A 19,795-nucleotide genomic window follows, 5' to 3' on the forward strand; every position below is an offset into this window, starting at 1 on the left:
TAATACTGTGCCTATCTTCTGCCTGAGTGTAAGCACCGCATAACAAGTGCAGAGAATCCCTCTGAGAAAGTGTGGAAGGAAGTTGAAAACTTGCTCGAAGCCTTTCCTTCCCTCTTTCCTGGCTCACAGTCTGCGCTTCTCCCCCTTTTCCCCGCCTTCCTTCACTGACCGGAGTCTCTCGGTCTGTCCCTAGCTGAGAAGAACCCTAACCCGAGCCTTCTGCACCTCTGTGGCTCTCTGGCGCAGCTGGCGTGTGTGGAACCTGTGCGTCTCCAGGCCTGGCTCACGCGCATGACTGCGTCACCCCCCAAAGATTCCGATCAGCTGGATGTGATTCAGGAGAACCGGCAGCTCTTGCAGTTACTGACTACTTACATTGTTCGGGAAAACAGGTAGAACACGTGCATTTAGGTCAGGTGTCGCGAAGAGCCCCAGATGAACGCTGAGAGTATTTGTTACTTTCTTTCCTTCAGGCATTGGTCCTTAACGTTTTGAACGATTCCACGGCTCCCCTCACTAGACTTAAGGAATCTAGTGGAACTCCTTGGTTTTTCCCGTGGAAAAACTTTTGCAGTGACTTGGCCTGTCATTTATCGCATAGGCGAATGTTTTGTGCTCTACTAGCCAAAGTCCGAAACTGGGTGCATGTATATGGCAAGGGGGAGAGAGTCACGTATTTAATGTTTAATTTGCAATGTCTCTTAACGACTCTTAGAAATTGAGAAGTACAGTCAGACTCCTGTTGTTTTATTTAACTAATTTGCTATTTCTTTTCTACCAGCCAAGTTGGGGAAGGTGTGTGTGCTGTGCTTCTGGGCACCCTGATCCCCATGGCGACAGAGATGTTGGCCAACGGTGATGGGACTGGTTTCCCTGAACTCATGGTTGTGATGGCCACCCTGGCCAGTGCAGGTCAAGGTGCTGGCCATCTTCAGCTTCACAATGCTGCTGTGGACTGGCTGAGTAGATGGTAAGATGATGAATTTGGAGGAGCCCATCACTCTTAGAGAAAAGGGGGAATAGATCATTAATTGCAAGGTATTTTCTTTGTAGCTTGCAGTGAGTATAAAAAGAAACTTGAGTCTACGTTTTTATTGGGGATCGAGGGAGTAGCCTGTAACTGTTCACTTTTTTTTTTTAAATCCATCAGCTCCTAAGCTTTTTTTGTTTTTTAATGTTTATTTTTGAGAAAGAGTTAGAGAGAGAGAGAGAGAGAGAGAGAGAGAGAGACACCAGCGTGAGCGGGGGAGGGGCAGAGAGAAAGGGAGACACAGAATCTGAAGCAGACTTCAAGCTCTGAGCTGTCAGCACAGAGCCCGACATGGGGCTTGAACTTAGGAGCTATGAGATCATGACCTGAGCCGAAGTCAGACGCTCAACCGACTGCAACTGTTCACTTTAGACTGAATCTTTGTCATATCCCTGGTAGGGTTTCCTGTTCGTTACCCCTGGGGGAAGTCTTAGGGAAAGTGATAAGTGTCAGTGAGAAGACTGGAGCACCTCAAACCTCAGTGTTTTCCTAAGAATGCTTTGGCTTCCCAGTGTCTACAAACTGATGCAGGATTCATGAAGCTACTTCCTTTTCTTTGGTTCCTTAGATGATTTTGTGTCTCCCCCCCCCCCCCATCCCCTTTTTTTTCCCCTTTGGGACAGCAAGAAATACCTGTCACAGAAGAATGTGGTCGAAAAACTGAATGCCAATGTAATGCACGGAAAGGTAAGCAAAATGCAGAGAGACAGCAGTCAGCGAGTGATGATCCTTACCTTTGTGGTCACATAGAAGGCTCTGCTTCTTACTGGCTTGTGTCCCTGGCCAGCCTGCCTACAATTTCAAAGCCCTGGGAGTGTATAATTCCGAACTGTGTGCCCTTGGGCCTTTGCTGAGTGACGAGGAATGATAGGAGGGAACTAATATGGGAAACAGTATCCAACTGAATCCTTCATAAAACCTGGTGGATTCTTGCTATTTTTAGCTATTGGTGTGCTGTGGAACTGGAGCTGTGTGCTCTGAGTAGGTGTTCTGTGCGGTTACAGACTGCCTTCTCAGCTCTAGTCCAGTTGCTAGAATAGTTTAATTTACCCGAAGGTTCAGGGCATCTCTGAGAAGGGTTTGGAACTGACCAAAGTCCACGTTCAGTTGTTCGCCCGCCCCACCACGGACCTGCCGTAGGTCACCGAGAGCGGGTAACCGGCCTCTGAGACCCAGCAGCATAGCGCTGTTTATTTCTCGGTAATGAGACAATTTAAATTTCAGTAATTTCAGCCTTTCTTGCTCGTCTTTCTCCTCTGAGTCTGAACCGTCGCTGCAGAGTGAAGAGCTCAGAAGTCTGAGGCCTTGATGCCAGGCTGCTGGGTCCTCAGGCAAGCACGAGCTGCTGGCAGCTGTTTGCTGGAAAACTTGTGGCTTCATTTCCGAAGCTGTTCCTCTCTTACTGCTTTCACTTAAAAGTCTTTCGCTAATGGTTAGAAAAAATTGCTAATGGTAGGGAGAAAGCCAGCGAGAGCCTATTCGTACTTTGAATCTAGTCTGTTTTTCCATTCTTCATTTAAATTGAGGTATACTTGACAGGTAACCCCGTATCCGTTTCAGGTGCACAGCACGGGGATTCACTGTTTGGGCGTGTTGTGGAGTGATCCCCACAATAAGGCTGGTTGCTGTCTGTCTCCATATGTAGTTCTGAAACGTGTTTTCCTCGTAAGGAGTTTAGAGATCTGCTCACTGAGCACCTGTCAACACATCATACATTGTTAGTTGTAGTCGCCATGCTGTGCTTTATTTACATCCCTGCGACTTACTTATTTTATAACCGGAAGTTTGTGTCTTTTGAACCTCATTCATCCATTCTCCACTCACCGCTCCCCTGACTCTGGCAACTACCAGTCTCTTCTCTGTATCATTTTCTTCTCTTTTTCTATTTTCCTGATGACAGTTTTACTTCATTTCATAATTTGTAAAGGGTTGTCTTTGTGCTTATGGATGAGTGAATCCCGTTAATTCAGTACAGTGTATTGACTGGCTACACGTGGCCATAGTGCTCAGAGGTGAGGAAGTAGATAATTGAAGCATGTGGATTTTCTTGTCTGCTTTTATACCATTTCTTTGATTGCGGGCTTTATTGGGAGAAGTCTGAGAATCGGGTACGGAGAACTGAAGTTTCTGTGACGGGGTAGTGGTCTTCTCTTCTAGCATGTGATAGTCCTGGAGTGCACATGCCACATTATGTCTTACTTGGCTGATGTCACCAATGCCCTGAGCCAGAGTAATGGTCAAGGCCCAAGTCACCTCTCGGTGGATGGGGAGGAGCGAGCCATTGAGGTGGATTCAGACTGGGTGGAGGAGTTGGCCGTGGAAGAGGAGGACTCTCAGGCTGAGGATTCAGTAAGTACCACGTAACCATCCAGGTCACCCTGCAAGGTTAACAACAGTGACGGGCACTGACAAAGCTCATGCTAAATAAGCTTTTGGCCTTCTTTTCTGGCCCCTGTGAGCTTCAAAACTCTCCTGCTCCTGCCTGCTTTCTCCCAGTTTACATGACTAACGCCAGACTGATTTTCTAGTCTGCAGAGCAGGCTGGAGGCATCTAATCTCTTGGGGAAAAGACTATTTAACAAGCACATGGCTTCTTCCATCCAGAGTCACTTATCCTGTAGTCGTTCAATTTTTGTATCCTAACTGCAGTCTTAGAGACGAATTCCTCATGGGGATGGTGTGAGCTCACTTGGACAGAAAACATAAGATTTATTTATTTTTTTTCTCACCCAGAATTGTAGCACATTTATAGGCTGTAGATTATTTCCAGGGGTAGATTTTACTGGTCATTTCTGAATGGACCATTTATTCTCCATAGGATGTATTTCTGTGGGGGCCTGTGTGGAAGAGAATATTTCTGATTAAAAAGATTTATTATCTTTGAAGGATGAAGATTCTCTTTGCAATAAACTCTGCACTTTCACGATCACTCAGAAAGAATTCATGAACCAGCATTGGTAAGAGTGGTTCTTTTTTTCAGAAGGTGAGGATTTGCGGGGCCTTGGCCTTGGGACTGCTGGGCTCATTTGCCGGTTCTTGTTCTTTGCAGGTACCACTGTCACACCTGCAAAATGGTTGACGGGGTGGGTGTGTGCACGGTGTGTGCCAAGGTGTGCCACAAGGATCATGAGATTTCCTATGCCAAGTATGGGTCCTTCTTCTGTGACTGTGGAGCCAAGGAAGATGGCAGCTGTTTGGTGAGAGTTTGGAACATTCGCTGGGCTACAAAGGGTGACGTGTTAGTGACACGGGAATGCTGACGCCAGACTGGGTAATTCCCATGTCACCTTCACGGTGGCCCAGGTCTAGGAGTATGTTCTGCTTCTGTCACTGATCATGGCCTAAGCACTTCGCTCAGAACGTTAGACCTTGCAGTGTCCTTAAACAGCTTGCGGTTTTTCCCAAAGACCTGCCACAGTTTCAGAAGTTGTAACCGAGACCTGTTGCTGTGAGTGGGTTAGGGACCCAGTTAGGTGGATACCTGTCAGCTGGATGTTAGATATTAGGTGAAGATGAGAATTCAGGCATCTGGTTATCATTTAAATGGTTAGCCGATTTCTCCCCCGGGTCCAGATTTTCCTCCAAGGTCTTTAGCAGTGTTTCGGCTCTGTGGGTAGAGCTCAGAACCTCTGACGTTTTCTGTCCCCAGGCGCTGGTGAAGCGGACTCCCAGCAGTGGCATGAGCTCCACCATGAAGGAGTCAGCGTTTCAGAGTGAGCCCAGGGTTTCAGAGAGTCTGGTGCGCCACACCAGCACCTCCCCAGCCGACAAGGCCAAAGTGACCATCAGCGACGGAAAGGTTGCTGATGAAGACAAGCCCAAGAAGAGTAGCCTGTGCCGCACGGTGGAGGGCTGCCGGGAGGAGCTGCAGAACCAGGTGGGGATCTGGTGGTGCCCGGTGCGGTGGGCGGAGTGCGGAGCCTGGCAGGTGGGTTCGTGAGCAAGCCGGGCAGCTCCCTGGTGGGACCGACAATTGCTTTCTCCTTTCTCTGAGTTTACTCATTTTCACAGGACAGGCGTGAGTAGGACGTGTCGTCAGCCCCTGCCTCACAGGGAGGGATTTAAGGACTGAGGGGTACCGTGGGGGTGTGGGGGAGGGTGAATTTTAGTTGGGTAATACTCTAGAGCACTTTTCTTGGCCAGGGTTCCTCATCCGAAGCAGAGCATACAGAAAGTGATTTAAGTGATTATTTTCTTAGTTTTCTCAGGGATGGCATGTAACTAGAACGATCCTAGACGTACCAGAGAGAAGATATCATAGGTGATGAATGCATTCTAGCATTAGGGTGTATACACGGGACTCCTGGTTTAGAAAGATGGCTCTAGAGTTTGTAGCACAAATCCAGTATCATGGGGGGAGAGAGAGAGAGAGAGAGAGAGAGAGAGAGAGATAGAGATAGAGATAGAGATGGCTGGAAGATGAAATCGGAAGTGAGGAAATTGGATTCTAGATTCTGGAGGTAGTTACTGGCAAGATTATTATGATGAGTATGACCCATTATTTTTCTGTGTGTGTTTTTTTTGTTTTTGTTTTTTTTCACTTGTGTATTTGGATTTTTCTCAGGCCAATTTCTCCTTCGCTCCTCTCGTGTTAGACATGCTCAGTTTCCTCATGGATGCCATTCAGACCAACTTTCAGCAGGCTTCAGCGGTGGGGAGCAGCAGCCGGGCTCAGCAAGCCCTCCGGGAGCTGCATACAGTGGACAAGGTGGTTGAGATGACAGACCAGCTGATGGTGAGTGTGTCCAGAGCAGCACATTTACAGACGTGCCATGGTATGCCGGGGACTCTCAGAAGTGCCCTTAGGACAGTCAGTCCCCAGCCATCCAGTGTGGAGATCGGCGTGTGAAGTGTGTCTTTTAAAAAAAAAAAAAAAAAAAAAAATTGGGAGTGCCTCGGTGGCTCAGTCGGTTGACCGTCCGACTTCGGCTCAGGTCATGGTCTCATGGTCCGTGAGTTCGAGCCCCTCGTCGGGCTCTGTGCTGACAGCTCAGAGCCTGGAGCCCGTTTCGGGTTCTGTGTCTCCCTCTCTCTCTGCCCCTCCCCTGTTCATGCTCTGTCTCTCTCTGTCTCAAGGATAAATAAACGTTAAAAAAATAATAATAATAAATAAAAAACAATTTTTTTTTTTTAGATTTATTTAGTTTTGAGAGACGGAGCACAAGTGGGGGAGGGGCAGAGAGAGAAGGAGACACAGAATCCAAAGCAGGCTCCAGGCTCTGAGCTGTCAACACAGAGCCCAACATGGGGCTCAAACCCACAAACTGTGTGAGATCATGACCTGAGCCGAGGTTGGACGCTCAACTGACCGAGCCACCCAGGCGCTCCTGAAGTGTGTCTTAAAAGAAGACACAAAAGGTCATTTGGACCAACCCAGTAAATAAGTCCCCTTTTCAGTTCATAAAAATGTATCAACCCCTGGGGCGCCTGGGTGGCTCAGTCGGTGGAGCGTCCGACTTTGGCTCAGGTCCTGATCTCACGGTTTGTGGGTTCAAGACCCATGTCGGGCTCTGTGCTGACAGCTCAGAGCCTGGAGCCTCCTTTGGATCCTGTGTCTCCTTCTTTCTCTGTTGCTCCCTTGCTTTCTCTCTCTTTCTCAAAAGTAAATAAAGATTAAAAACAAAATTAAAAAAAAAAGGTATCAACTCCAAGATATGAGGAATGACATTTGGGGGCAATTATAGTAGTTAGAAGTTTCTTCCGTATAACAAAGTAGAAAACCTTTTCTCCCCTAAGGTTCTGCTGGCTTGCATAAATAGTGTTTGTCATCTTCTGCTTCTAGCCCTTTAGGCAATTCTATTTCTTTATATGAAATGGCTTATAAGTTGTAAGTTATTATCCACTTTAAAACCTGCTCAGCACTGAGTCTAGGATTTCTGGCGTGTTCTGCGTGTTCTCTTTAGTAGCAGCGTAAAGTAATGAAAACGGTGTAAAGTGTGCTTTGGAAAGGGAAACGTACAAATGAATGAGGTCTAGGAATAGATCTCGCAAGTCATTTGGAAATACACACAGGTATATATACACATATATTCTGGTATCTTATTAAAAATGAGTCAGTTTTACACTAGGGGTTTTTAGACTTTCAGCTAATAAAGGTGAAGTTAAAAAGTATTGGGTTTGTGTTGGTGATCTATAAAGTTGCTGACCCAGTTTTCCCAGGTTAGAGCAATGAAAAACATTTCATCCGTTATCACCACCCTTTGACTTAAAAAAAAAGGGGGGGGGGCATTTTAACATTTTTGGAAGGCAGTATTTTGTATTAATTAAATTTAGCCTTATGAAACATTCAGTGTCTTGTTCTTACTGGATTGGCAATAATTTTGTCCATAGCTTAGAGCCTGGAACCCGCTAGTTTTGAGTGACTGCATTGTGCAGTTTACTCGGTCACGTGAATAGCGGGTGAATCCATTTGATCTCTTTGCCTTACTACTGCTTCCTTCTCTGCCAGGTTCCCACCTTAGGCTCCCAGGAAGGCGCCTTTGAGAACGTTCGGATGAATTACAGTGGAGACCAGGGCCAGACTATTCGACAGCTCATCAGTGCCCACGTGCTCCGGCGGGTGGCTATGTGCGTGCTCTCCTCCCCACATGGGCGCCGCCAGCATTTGGCTGTCAGCCATGAGAAAGGCAAGGTGAGTTTCCTGTTCCTTCCCGCTCATTTTAGGTCATGTTTGTCTTAAGTGCTTAAGCAAAACAGATTGCTCCAATTGGCCCTCTGGGAAATGTTCCGATTGGCAATCTGGGAAAAAGTCTTTTGGGGTCCGGTAGTGTTTTAGGGGACAGAGCTCAATCAGCACGAACCCTGAGTTCGTTGATCAGACTTAGAAGCAGTACGACTAGAACAGAGATGCTGTTTCTGATGAGTAGTTTCCCTGTCAAAACCTACCCTTCAAGTTCTCAGAGAAAGGTAATGACTAGCTGTTACCTAGGCCAGCGTGGCTCCTGTTCTTGGCTTGGTATGGTCCTGCTGGAGGGAGGGCACAAACCAAGAGATAAAGGTCTTCATGGGAAGAGAGTCAGTGTTCTTTATTTAGTTCTTGCCTGCCCTCCTGGCCCACTGACGACACAGGCAAGTTTATGTCGTTTTATAGAACAAGTTAGAAGTTGGAAGGGTAGTAGGTATCTTAACTCAAACTCAGTGTTTTGTTTTGTTTTGTTTTGTTTTTTGGTATTCTGGCTTCTTCATCACCAGAAAAGTTGTTTTAACTTAAGTGAAAAACTGGAAATCTGAATAGTCTGTAAGTTCCCTCTAAAATACTTAAAAAAAAAAAAAAAAAAAACACACCCCAAACTTGTTTAGAAAACTAGAAAGGATGCTAGTATGTAGGAAGTGGTTAATTCTTTTCATGACCCGAATATACGAAGAGGAGTTGGTTTCTTTGCTCTTCTCTTCTGTTATCACTGGAAGGAGGCAAGGAAGGGCATCCCATATCATCCCAGAGAAAGAGAAGCTGATACTGGTGTAGGCTTCTCCTGAGACACTTAACTGCGGACCGGTACCCATCGAAGGAGCTTTTATCGGGCTCTCCGTCCTCTAAGAGGACAGGGGTAAGAATACATTGGCGATTGTTCCCTTGCAGATCACCGTTCTGCAGCTCTCTGCACTCCTGAAGCAAGCAGATTCCAGCAAAAGGAAGTTGACTCTGACCCGCCTGGCTTCCGCCCCTGTCCCCTTTACTGTGCTGAGCCTCACTGGCAATCCCTGTAAGGAGGACTACCTTGCCGTTTGTGGGCTCAAGGTAAGAATCGGGTCCAGGTTCGACCACTTCGTGCTATTGATCCCACTCCTCTTCTCTCCCCTGTTGTCAGTACCGCTTTCTCATACTCACTGTCAAGATTAAAACCTAGGGTTACCCGCGTGGCTTGGTCAATTGAGCGTTCAGCTCTTGATCTAGGCTCAGGTCATGATCTCACAGTTTGTGGGACTGAACCCCACGTCGGGCTCTGTGCTGATGATGTGGAGCCTATTTGGGATTCTCTCTCTTTCTTCCTTTCTCTCTGCCCCTCCGGCGTGCACGCTTGCTCACCAAGTAAATAAAACTAAAAAGAACTCTCCTGTTTTGCGCGGGAGAGCCCTTTAAAAAAAAAAAAAAAAAAAAAAAAAAGGTTAACACTTAAAAGCCTTTCAAATGTAGAAGAAATCTTTTCCTGAATATCTTTCAGATTTCTCTTGTATCGGAAATGATTTTTGTGCATTTCGAAACCTGAATATATCCCTACCTGAAGGCAGGGAACGTTAGGGAAGACTTGAGTTAGACTACTTCCCACCATCTTCTAACCAGTCTGTTCCCTAAACCCTCTCTAGGACTGCCATGTGCTGACATTCAGTAGCTCAGGCTCTGTTTCGGATCACTTGGTGCTACACCCCCAGTTGGCAACGGGCAACTTCATCATTAAAGCTGTGTGGTTACCTGGTTCACAGACAGAGTTAGCGATCGTCACTGCGGACTTTGTCAAGGTATAGTTAGTGCTCGTTGATGATGTGGTCCTAGAATGGTTTGGTTTTTAAATCCAGAATGTCTGATCTCCATTATGTGCTAGCTTCTCCCAGAAATTAAAGGTGAGCGACCCTAACATTGTGTTGCCTTTTGTTATGATGCTGAGCTAGAGCTTTCCATCTGTAGGCTTTATGATACCGATTCTGGTTCTTCTCCTATACCAAGTGCATGACTATTACTGTATTTATCACACAGTTTGTAGATATGTGTCTCTCCCTGGTCATTCCCTGAGGGAGAGTAGAAAGATGTTTGTCTTTGTGTGTTCTGTGCCTGACACTTACAGATGCTTGTGGGATGGAGAATGAATGCTCATTACTTGCCAACGGCAGGTCTTTGGATTCTCCAGGATAATTTGGGGGTGGGCTGAAATAGACCTCCCTTATTTGATCTTCCTTCTTTCTGTCCTGCAGATTTACGACCTGTCTGTCGATGCCTTGAGCCCCACCTTCTACTTTCTCCTACCGAGCTCCAAGATAAGAGATGTTACCTTCCTCTTCAATGAGGAGGGAAAGAACATCATTGTTATAATGTCTTCAGCTGGTTACATCTATACCCAGCTCATGGAAGAGGCCAGTAGTGCGCAGCAGGGCCCCTTCTACGTCACCAACGTGCTGGAAATCAACCATGAGGACCTGAAGGTTCGGGCGGATGTTGCTCTCTCCTCTTCCAGATCTAGCTAGCCTAGCAGCTTCTCTGTTGTTCTTTTCCCTCTTGCCTCCTTTTCCCCAGTAGCGGAAACTCTTGTCCTTTAGGACCAAACTGATTCAACGTGAAGTTCCATGATTCTCGTGGTACTGCTGAGATTTACCCAAGGGACTCAGATTACGAGAACCTGTGATCATGATTTAAAGCTAGTAACCAGCAGAGCTGGATGCTGGTCCCTGAGGCACCATGAGAGGTTAATGCAGGTGTTGTGTGTCTTCGCCCTGACAGGACAGTAACAGCCAGGTGGCAGGTGGTGGTGTGTCCGTCTACTACTCCCATGTGCTGCAGATGTTGTTCTTCAGCTATTGTCAAGGCAAATCGTTTGCAGCTACCATCAGCAGGACGACTCTGGAGGTGTTGCAGCTCTTCTCCATCAACATCAAAAGGTGGGAAGGAGCCCTTCGTGTTCAGCTTCCCCTGGCCCAGTGCTGGCATCTGCTGGGGATCTGGTGAAACTTACTTTCCTCCTGCAAGCCTTTCCCTTTTGTGAGCAAGAGGCACCTAGTGTTGGCAGGGTGGCTGTTGGCATGCTCTGTCCTCTGCCACGCAGACCCCAAGCTATGAGAAGAAGTTTGGGGACCGCTGTCACTCAGAAGGGAAAAGCTGTAGTCGAGGCAGCAAATCTGTGATGACTAAGTTTTGAAACGGGAATGTAAGTTGCTTCCAGACACCCATGCTGCCAGAATGCCCTTTAAGTTTCCTTGCTGGGGTAGTTACTGATCAGTAAACAGAACATGATGTCAGCAGTGGGAGTATGGTTGGGGTTCAGGGCGTAGAGGCTTGCATGAGGTGTCCTGATGATAGAGGTGTGCGTAAGGTGGCAAGTGTTTATTTAGAGAGCAGGGAGAAGAGGCTTAGGCTCTGTCTTTCCTGCCTGCCCTTGAAGAGCCATTGAAGTGCCATAGGCACCATTTCTGTCCTCTGTTTTGTGAAACATTAGCTGGTTGGAGGTGAAGGCAGATGGATGCCATTCACACAGAACTTGATGTACTTGGAGATTCTTACTAGGACCAAGGATCATGCCTTAGGCAGCTCCATGGTCTATGCAGTTGACAGCCTCTAGGCACAGGGGCCACCTCTTCCCTCAGACAGTGGAACCTAGCAGGGGAGATTTTTAAATCAGGACTCCTGCTGGAGGTACACCGTGGGGTATATGAGAGTATATACATGGCTCGAATAAAACTGAGGCTCGTGGGTAATTTGAGTCCCTGGACAAATACATTGCTCTGAGAATCAGGTATTTAGTCAGTATGGCCTATAAATCAAGAGAAGGAAGTCAGGATTGGTACCCTGACTGTGGCCGGTTTTGTCATCTGCAGTTCCAATGGTGGCAGTAAGACGTCTCCTGCCCTCTGCCAGTGGTCCGAGGTGATGAACCACCCTGGCTTGGTGTGTTGTGTCCAGCAAACCACAGGTGTGCCCCTGGTAGTTATGGTGAAGCCAGACACTTTCCTTATCCAAGAGATTAAGACTCTTCCTGCTAAAGCAAAGGTCAGTGCCAGATTCTTCCACCACTTGGCTGTGAACCTGGTCTCATTTTCTGTTTCTGTATTTGTATATTGTGTCACTTCCCCAGCTCTTGCAGTAGAAGCGGTTTATCAAAGAATTTTCACCCATTTTCTCCTAGATGCCTTTTCTTTGTTACTCTTCTGCACCCCCAAATGACTGTTACTCTTCTGCACCCCCAAAAGCTAGTTGCTTCTCTGCCTTTTTTCCGTAGGTTCTGATCTTTAGCTGTGGGAACTCACACCCTCCTTTGTCCCCTCCGCCAGATCCAAGACATGGTTGCCATTCGGCACACGGCCTGCAACGAGCAGCAGCGGACCACCATGATCCTGCTGTGTGAGGACGGCAGCCTGCGCATTTACATGGCCAACGTGGAGAACACCTCCTACTGGCTCCAGCCGTCCCTGCAGCCCAGCAGTGTCGTCAGCATCATGAAGCCTGTGCGAAAGCGCAAGACTGCTACCATCAGTAAGGCCCCTCCTGGAAAGACTGGTGGGGGAATGGGGTTGGCAGTGTTCTGGACGAGCCCCGAAACAGACCGCAATAAATATCCGTGGGGAAATGGTGACTGTTCCGCTTGTCTGTTCTGTGAAGGTAGAGATAGGTGCTAGCTGATTTCCCAAAGGCAGGATAAAGTTTCCTAGGGCCACCGGTGTTCTTTGTGGCTTTTAGAGACCCATCGTGCAGCTGGCAAGCACTCCCTGGCTCTCCACTTCAGGCCAGCCTTCTTAGGTGCCTGGTAAAGAATGATCCTGTGGACCTTGTTGGAGAGCTTTTTCTCTGGGTTTGGGAACATGGCCTGCCTGATGAGAGGTGGAGGGTGGAACTGATGGAGGATAGATTGCTTCCGTTGGTCCGTTTCTTACCAAGCGGTGATGAATCCGTCCTAGATCTCTGAGCCGGGAGTCTCACTCCTGACTGATAGAGGACTCTTGAGGGTGTGAAGGCTCAAACTCAGAGTGAGTGACTCCGGTTAAGCAGAGCTACCGAAATTTGTTCTAGAGTCCATGTTTGAGATGACGACGCAGCTCATTCTCCTGTAAAGAAGTAGTTTCTATTGTTTGCTTTATTTTTTTTATTATTATTTTCAGTTTAATTAATTAATTAATTTGTTATTAGTTTTTAACGTTTATTCATTTCTTGAGAGACAAAGAGATACAGAGCGTGAGTAGGAGAGGGGCAGAGAGAGAGGGAGACACAGAATCCAAAGCAGGCTCCAGGATCCGAACGAACAGCAGAGCCCAATGCGGGGCTCGAACTCCCCAACTGTGAGATCACGACCTGAGCCACAGTCGGATGCTTAACCGACTGAGCCCACCCAGGCGCCTCATGTTTACTTTAAATAAACCAGTCACGAGGGGAGCCTGTTGCTACTAGCTGTACTCCATACCACACGCAAATTCTTTGTCCCGCCGGGTTGTGTTGTGGTCAGGGGTGACGACTGTTGGACAGCTAGCCCTGTGCAGGCATCGTACTGAGGCACACGTCGTGATCCCGGGTGTCCTGCAGAGATTGATTGGAGTGTTGGAGTGTGGAGTCAGCCTAGGAGGGGCTTTACTCATGGAGGGGGTGCAGAGGTGGGAGCGTGCACTGATGCTCTCACACGCTGGTGCTGCTCCCCACAGCGACCCGCACGTCCAGCCAGGTGACCTTCCCCATCGACTTCTTTGAACACAACCAGCAGCTGACAGATGTGGAGTTTGGTGGTAACGACCTCCTACAGGTCTACAATGCGCAGCAGATAAAGCACCGGCTGAATTCCACCGGCATGTATGTGGCCAACACCAAGGTGAGGACCGTGCTGGGCTGAGTACAGTGCCCGGGTGGAAGGACCTCATAAACAGTGTGGTTCAAAGACACATCCTCTCTTAGGATGCGAGTGTAAAATATATGCTTACAGTCACCCTTGATTCCAGTTACGTGGTCCCCGGAATAAATGGCTATTTTCACTTCCACACAGAAGGGTTCCTGTTCCAACGTTAGCCACGGGGTCACTGTGCAGAGGGCAGCAGGAGGTGGTTAGTGATGAGAAAGTAGCCTGCAGTTGGAGACTGTCCACTCCCTTGCTTCTATTTTTCTATCCTTGGAAGTAAACAAGTCATTACCAAGGCGTTACAAGGATAAAGGACTCATCTGGGGTCGCATGCTTTGGCACCTGTAGGTGAAGGGTTATACGTTTGCCCCCAAGAACTCGTGTTCGTTCTCTGATGTGCGCCTTTCCTCCCTCTAGCCTGGCGGCTTCACCATTGAAATCAGCAATAACAACAGCACTATGGTGATGACAGGCATGCGGATCCAGATCGGGACCCAGGCCATCGAACGGGCCCCATCATACATTGAGATTTTCGGCAGAACCATGCAGCTTAACCTGAGTCGCTCGCGCTGGTTTGACTTCCCCTTCACCAGAGAAGAAGCCCTGCAGGCTGACAAGAAGCTGAACCTCTTCAGTGAGTCGCCAGCTCCTGGCACGGCCCACCCTTCTCACTTGGCTGCTGACTTGGGGGCCACTTCTCTGTGGCTCTCTAGTATTCTGGGAACCCTCTGCTCTCTGCTTCTCAGTGGTCTCTGCCATCCTGAAACCCTGAGCTTCACTGGAAGTGGAAAGGAGGCAAGGGGGTGGAGAGGGATGTACGAGAATGGGGAGGGTTAGCTTCTGTTGGGACTGGCTCAGCCTTGCTGGAACGGCTGCCTGCATGGGTGGGCAGAGAGGAGGCAAGATGAACACACAATCCCCAGGTTTGTTCGTTCGTTCTTCTTTCTTTTCTTTCTCCCTTTCTTTTCCTTCCTTCCTCCCTCCCTCCCTCCCTCCCTCCCTTCCTTTCTTAAGATTTTATCAAGTAATCTCTATACCCAGCATGGGGCTCAAACCCACAGCCCTGAGATCAAGAGCTGTGTGCTTCACTGACTGAGCTAGCCAGGCACCCTCACCAGGCTCTCTTAAAGCACAGATGCCTGGCCTTGTGCTGTCAAATACTTTAAACTCTCAGAGTACAAATCCGTGAGCTTTTCACAAGTCTAGCACTTTTCTGTGCCATTTACTGGCCCCTCTTGCTCCTAGAGATAGTTGATATCGGTATGAACGATGACAACCTGCGCTTTGAACCAAGGGAGCGCTTAGAGCTCCCTGCAGGTGGAGGGCGGCAGATGCTGGAATCCCTATAGCACCAGAGGATTCCCGCGGTGCTTCCCAGGGGCTCTTCTGAGAAGTGGACTTCTAGGCCTTCGGTCACATGGAGGGGCTGCTTCATGCTTCATCACCGTCTCCTCAGGGTTAAGGTGCTGTTCAAGTCTCAGGAGACAGCGTTCTTCCGTACCAAAAATCAATGGGATTTGCTGCCTTGTCAGGTCTTGGGAGGCGAGGTGGTCACGTTAGCCCTTTAGAGAATGTGCGTTCCAGCGGCTTCTCTTACTTGTTGCAGTCGGGGCCTCGGTGGATCCAGCAGGTGTCACCATGATCGATGCTGTAAAGATATATGGCAAGACTAAGGAGCAGTTCGGCTGGCCTGACGAGCCCCCGGAAGAGTTCCCTTCTGCCTCCGTCAGCAACATCTGTCCTTCGAACCTGAACCAGAGCAATGGCACTGGAGACAGTGACTCTGCAGCCCCTGCCACCACCAGTGGAACTGTCCTGGAGAGGTACCGGCACCGGCAGGGGTTGGTTCCGGTCCTCACCACTTTTCCCTCTCCCGGCACAGCCTGTCCCGAGAGAGTCTCTCAGAACTACCGGGTCCAGCCTGCGAGTTTCAGGTTGTTACACAGCCCTGTGCCCCCTTAGCGTACCAACGGAGCCTGGAAACCTGCTCAGGGCCGTCTGGCTCCAGTCTGCCTGGGGGGGCTTCTGTGCCTTCTCTTAATGCTCAGGTGCCCTTTGGAGTAGCCAGAGAGACTGCTGAGTAGAAGATGCTTAAGCCAGTGTTAGAGATGTGGGTCCAGTCTTGCTGACATTATAGGGGAAGATCTTCCGGTTCATTCCGATTTCATCGTCTTCTCTTTCTCCGCAGCAGCCAACTTATGTGGTAATGGCGCTGCTGGCAAGGGGCGGTCTGCTGCACCTGCGGCGGAGTTCACAGCCTCCTGGCGCTCCCCCCAGTGGCCTTCTTAAGCATTGCGCTTGGCTTCTTTGTGCTAGGGGCCGCTGGTTTGCCGCGGTAGACAAGTGACTCATGATGTAAGACGCTGAGTTTCTTACATCGTAAGTCGGAAAGAATAGCCTGGCTTGGAATCATTGCCTCCCACCACCAGCCTCCCCACTCCCTTTTCTCTCTCTTTCTCTTTGTTTTTGTTTTTTTCCCCCCTTCCCTATTCTTATATTGTTTGCTTAGGATGTGTTTCCAGGTTTCTCTGAGCTTCACATTTTTTTCCTTTTTTTTTTTTCCTTTGCTTCTCCCCCAAGTTCTGAAACTGAGTCCCTAACCAAGCTGGACCGGTTAGTATGCCCTCTTTCTTTTCTCTGCACGGGTGAGTGTGTGCCAGAGAGCAGTAACCAATGGTGTGGCTTTGCGTTGATCCTGCTTCTGTGGAAGAGTCCTCCTGCTTCTTTCTGTTCCGGTCCTTGCATGGCTGCCGAGCTATCCCGTGTAAGAGTGGAGTGTGTGGAGGGTTGTGCGTGCACACTTGGTGTTGGCCTCTCCAGAACCTTTTAGTGTGCTCTTCCGTACCCCGCTCCTCTCCGCTCCTTCTCCGCAGTGGGTGAGCAGGGGGCGGGGGCGGGCCGTAGGACAGCGGGAGAGCCCTAGTGTCTGACAAGCCAGCGGACAACTTGTTCTGTCCAACTGCGTTTTACGCCTCGGGTCCCTCTTCCCCGGCTCTTTGTTGCCTTCCTCTACCCCTTGACCTTTTCCCCTCCAGCTACCTTCTCTATACCTTTCCCTGTCTGCCCAGAGCCTCAGCATCAGAATGTCGGTCTTTTTACCAGGCTCCATTAAACTCACAGGAATAAGCCCTGGGGAGCATGTTGCTGGGTACCCTTCCACAGTTGGGTTTCCTTTTTCCCAGGAGAAAATGGCTCCGTTTTCTAAAGGTGCTTTGTTGCACCCTTTGAATGTTGGCAGTTGGCATGCTCCTGAAAACGCCGTTCGTTCTCTCCCCGTACTTAGGGACTCCTAGGAAGTGCCTTTGTGCGTTTTCATGGAGGTGTGAATAAAATACTACCTTTACCTTCCCAGTGTAAGAAGATGGCTTTAACCTTTCCCTTTGTGTATCCCTTTGCCTACCTACGTATGGGCACCTGAGCTTCGGGTCCCATTGCAGCAAGACTGTTAAGCCCCTCTCAGTGATCCCTGCCACAGGCAGCAGAAGGAAGCACACTTATCCGCTTTGAGGAAGAAAAGCCCTGTCTTTCAGTTCCGGATTATGAACATGGCCTCAGGTTGATCTCCAAGCAGGAGCCAGGTTTCTTCTGGCCTGTAACACAAGGAAACGATATGCATGGTGCCTGTGGCAGGTCTTATTGTGCTTTGATTTTGTATTTGGCATTCATTAGCTGTCCCCAAGGTCCCTCCGTCTATAGTTTGCACAGGCTAAAGCACAACTGGAGAGAAGGGTTGTTGTTGTACTCAAGCCAGCTTTTCTGTCTCCCTAGGCTGGTTGTGAGTTCTTTAGAAGCCCTGGAAAGCTGCTTTGCTGTTGGCCCAATCATCGAGAAGGCAAGTGACTTTTTCAAAGTATATGGGAGCTTTCTGAAGAGGCAGGAAGTCAGTGGAGTTGTCAGAGGCCCGAGGCCTTGCAGCTAAAGAATATTTATAGCATAATCTTGATTTGCAGAGAAGCTCCAGAGAAGTCTTTGGCTTAAGGCCTTCTGTCCTACTTTTGGGGGGATCCATAGCAAGGGCATTTCATAGAGTAGGATGAGTGCTGGTAGAAAGAACGCTGTTCCAGGAGTCATAGGCTTGGACTCGATTCCTGCTCCCGTGTTGTGGGAGGATTGTCATTTCTGAAAATCTTCATCTTGTTCTCAGCAGTCCGTAGAGCATAACCTAGCACCGGTGGCCTTGGAAAGAGGAAGGGGGAGGGCAGAGCGTAGACCGTTCATTCCGCATGGGCTTGGTGGGGTTAGTGAGAACTCTGCTGTCTTCTGCACCAGGAGAGAAACAAGAATGCAGCCCAGGAGCTGGCCACTTTGCTGCTGTCCCTGCCGGCACCTGCCAGTGTTCAGCAGCAGTCCAAGAGCCTCCTGGCCAGCTTGCACACCAGCCGCTCGGCCTATCACAGCCATAAGGTACTCATTCCCTCCCAGGAAGCCTTCTGCAGAAGTGGAGGTTGTGGTACTGATGGGGAATCAAGTGAGCTGACTTTTCACGTGGAAAATGAGGAGGGGAGTGTGAAGTCTGGTGGGGAAACGACCCCATTGAGATGAGACCCACGTCATCTAAAGTCTCTCCTGGGAAATTAATGACTACCCCTCAAAACTGATGACAAGCTGTCAGATGGGCCCCTGGTTTGCACTGAGTTTTTGGCCACTAATAGCATCAGCAAGATCTAAGAAAGACTGGGGGTGCTTTCCCTGGAAAAAGTGTGAGGACTTGGGAATCGCGGAGATCCTCCTCCAGCTGTGGCACAACTCTGGATTAGGTGTACTTGCTTATGGGGAGATTGCCAAATGGTTGTTGGAGAGACTCTGAGGGGGAATCTGGGGGCAGGGGTGGGTGTGCAGGGGGAAGAGAGCGGGGAGTCTCACCTATAAATGTAAGTGGTGGTGGAAGGCAGTAAGTGAGAGCAGTTGCCATAGACGGAAAAGGTGACAGATCAAGGAGGAAGAAGCCAACAGGCCAGATGCCATGGTTAGCATTGGTGCCTCTAACCCAGAACACCGAGAAATGCAGGTTTCACCTGCTGAACCTCTTGAGGAAAGGCAGTTTAGAAACAGACTCTTTGTGATAGGAACTCGCAGAGAAACGGTTCTTCCACTGTAGCAAAGTGATTGGGGATGTTGCAGGTCTGGAGAATCGGGTGGGTCCACATTTTCCTGTCACACTTTGATACTTATTTCATGACTTCTGAATTTTGTGCCTTTAATGTTTTCTGTGTGAAGAAGTTTACCTGTACTGGGCTGCTTTGAAAACTTGTTCCAGGTAGTTGGCGGTAATTAACCTGTTTTCCCGAGAGGAGGTAGCCATCCTGATGATCTGCCAGCTGTTCTGTCCTCTTTGCTGGAGTATCCTACCCAGCCCTTAGTTTTGGTTCATCCTCTGTGATACTTTTGTTATAGGATCAGGCCTTGCTGAGCAAAGCTGTGCAGTGTCTCAACACATCCAGCAAAGAAGGCAAGGATTTGGACCCCGAGGTCTTCCAGAGGCTGGTGATCACAGCTCGCTCCATTGCCATCATGCGTCCTAACAACCTTGTCCACTTTACGGAGTCAAAGCTGCCCCCGATGGAAACAGGTGAACTTGGCCTACCTGGTCGTGATCCTGAAATCTGCTTAATAACACTTTCTATAGCCTTTCACTCTCTTCTTCGTATCTCTGGCCTCTGCCTGACTGCATGCTTTGAGACAGGGATTTTACCCTTGTCTTCGTATCTTGTAGGGCTTTTGACGTTCAGATTATACCATTTAAGCGAACATTCTTTCTGTTGCTTGCCCCTTCAATCATCCTTGAGTTTATTTAGTGCTCTGGATGTCAGGTATAACCTCTGTCTGAAGTAACTACCTCTTAGGATTTTAGGGCAAAGCTAAGCTTGGGCCCTGGTTGCTTTAAAGTAATAGGGTCAAATCTTGCTCTCCTGCTATTCTTTTTGCCAGTGTTTTATTAACAACATGTGCAGTGGTCTTTCTCCATGCTTGATTCTGTTTTCCTCCCTTCGCTTCACGTTGGCTGGGTACCTAACTTGTTTTGCTTTGTCAAATACAGTTTATTGATGTTTTTACAGTTCTGTGTTATTTACATGCTCCCATCTGCTGTCATCATCCGGTTCCTCTTCCTAATACTCTCATCCAGGAGTCATTCCAGAAAATCTCACGTGTTCCCCTAGTTTTTAGAAGTTGAGCAGTTGGACCTGAGATCTCTGAGTCTGCTATAAAGATCCTGAATGCTCCCCTTTCTACTTAATTCTAACAT

The 19,795-nt window shown here is 48.6% G+C and overlaps 1 protein-coding gene across 5 annotated transcripts in view; it reads left to right on the top strand.

Moving 5' to 3' along the window:
- Nucleotides 1–19,795, top strand: part of UBR4 (ubiquitin protein ligase E3 component n-recognin 4) — a 131,101-nt gene that overhangs the window by 44,513 nt on the left and 66,793 nt on the right. For all 5 annotated transcript variants that reach the window (XM_049617952.1, XM_049617951.1, XM_049617950.1 and 2 more), the window contains exons 32-52: nucleotides 194–392; nucleotides 782–970; nucleotides 1,654–1,717; nucleotides 3,188–3,379; nucleotides 3,917–3,987; nucleotides 4,080–4,227; nucleotides 4,680–4,907; nucleotides 5,595–5,765; nucleotides 7,479–7,661; nucleotides 8,610–8,768; nucleotides 9,335–9,487; nucleotides 9,938–10,165; nucleotides 10,461–10,618; nucleotides 11,552–11,723; nucleotides 12,005–12,206; nucleotides 13,364–13,527; nucleotides 13,969–14,185; nucleotides 15,158–15,374; nucleotides 17,320–17,383; nucleotides 17,821–17,955; nucleotides 18,946–19,120. In XM_049617952.1, the coding sequence (XP_049473909.1) occupies nucleotides 194–392; nucleotides 782–970; nucleotides 1,654–1,717; nucleotides 3,188–3,379; nucleotides 3,917–3,987; nucleotides 4,080–4,227; nucleotides 4,680–4,907; nucleotides 5,595–5,765; nucleotides 7,479–7,661; nucleotides 8,610–8,768; nucleotides 9,335–9,487; nucleotides 9,938–10,165; nucleotides 10,461–10,618; nucleotides 11,552–11,723; nucleotides 12,005–12,206; nucleotides 13,364–13,527; nucleotides 13,969–14,185; nucleotides 15,158–15,374; nucleotides 17,320–17,383; nucleotides 17,821–17,955; nucleotides 18,946–19,120 (3,489 nt within the window). The remainder of the gene's footprint in view (nucleotides 1–193; nucleotides 393–781; nucleotides 971–1,653; nucleotides 1,718–3,187; nucleotides 3,380–3,916; nucleotides 3,988–4,079; nucleotides 4,228–4,679; nucleotides 4,908–5,594; nucleotides 5,766–7,478; nucleotides 7,662–8,609; nucleotides 8,769–9,334; nucleotides 9,488–9,937; nucleotides 10,166–10,460; nucleotides 10,619–11,551; nucleotides 11,724–12,004; nucleotides 12,207–13,363; nucleotides 13,528–13,968; nucleotides 14,186–15,157; nucleotides 15,375–17,319; nucleotides 17,384–17,820; nucleotides 17,956–18,945; nucleotides 19,121–19,795) is intronic.

Source organism: Panthera uncia (assembly GCF_023721935.1).
Source record: "Panthera uncia isolate 11264 chromosome C1 unlocalized genomic scaffold, Puncia_PCG_1.0 HiC_scaffold_4, whole genome shotgun sequence".
NCBI classification, from domain to species: domain Eukaryota; kingdom Metazoa; phylum Chordata; class Mammalia; order Carnivora; family Felidae; genus Panthera; species Panthera uncia.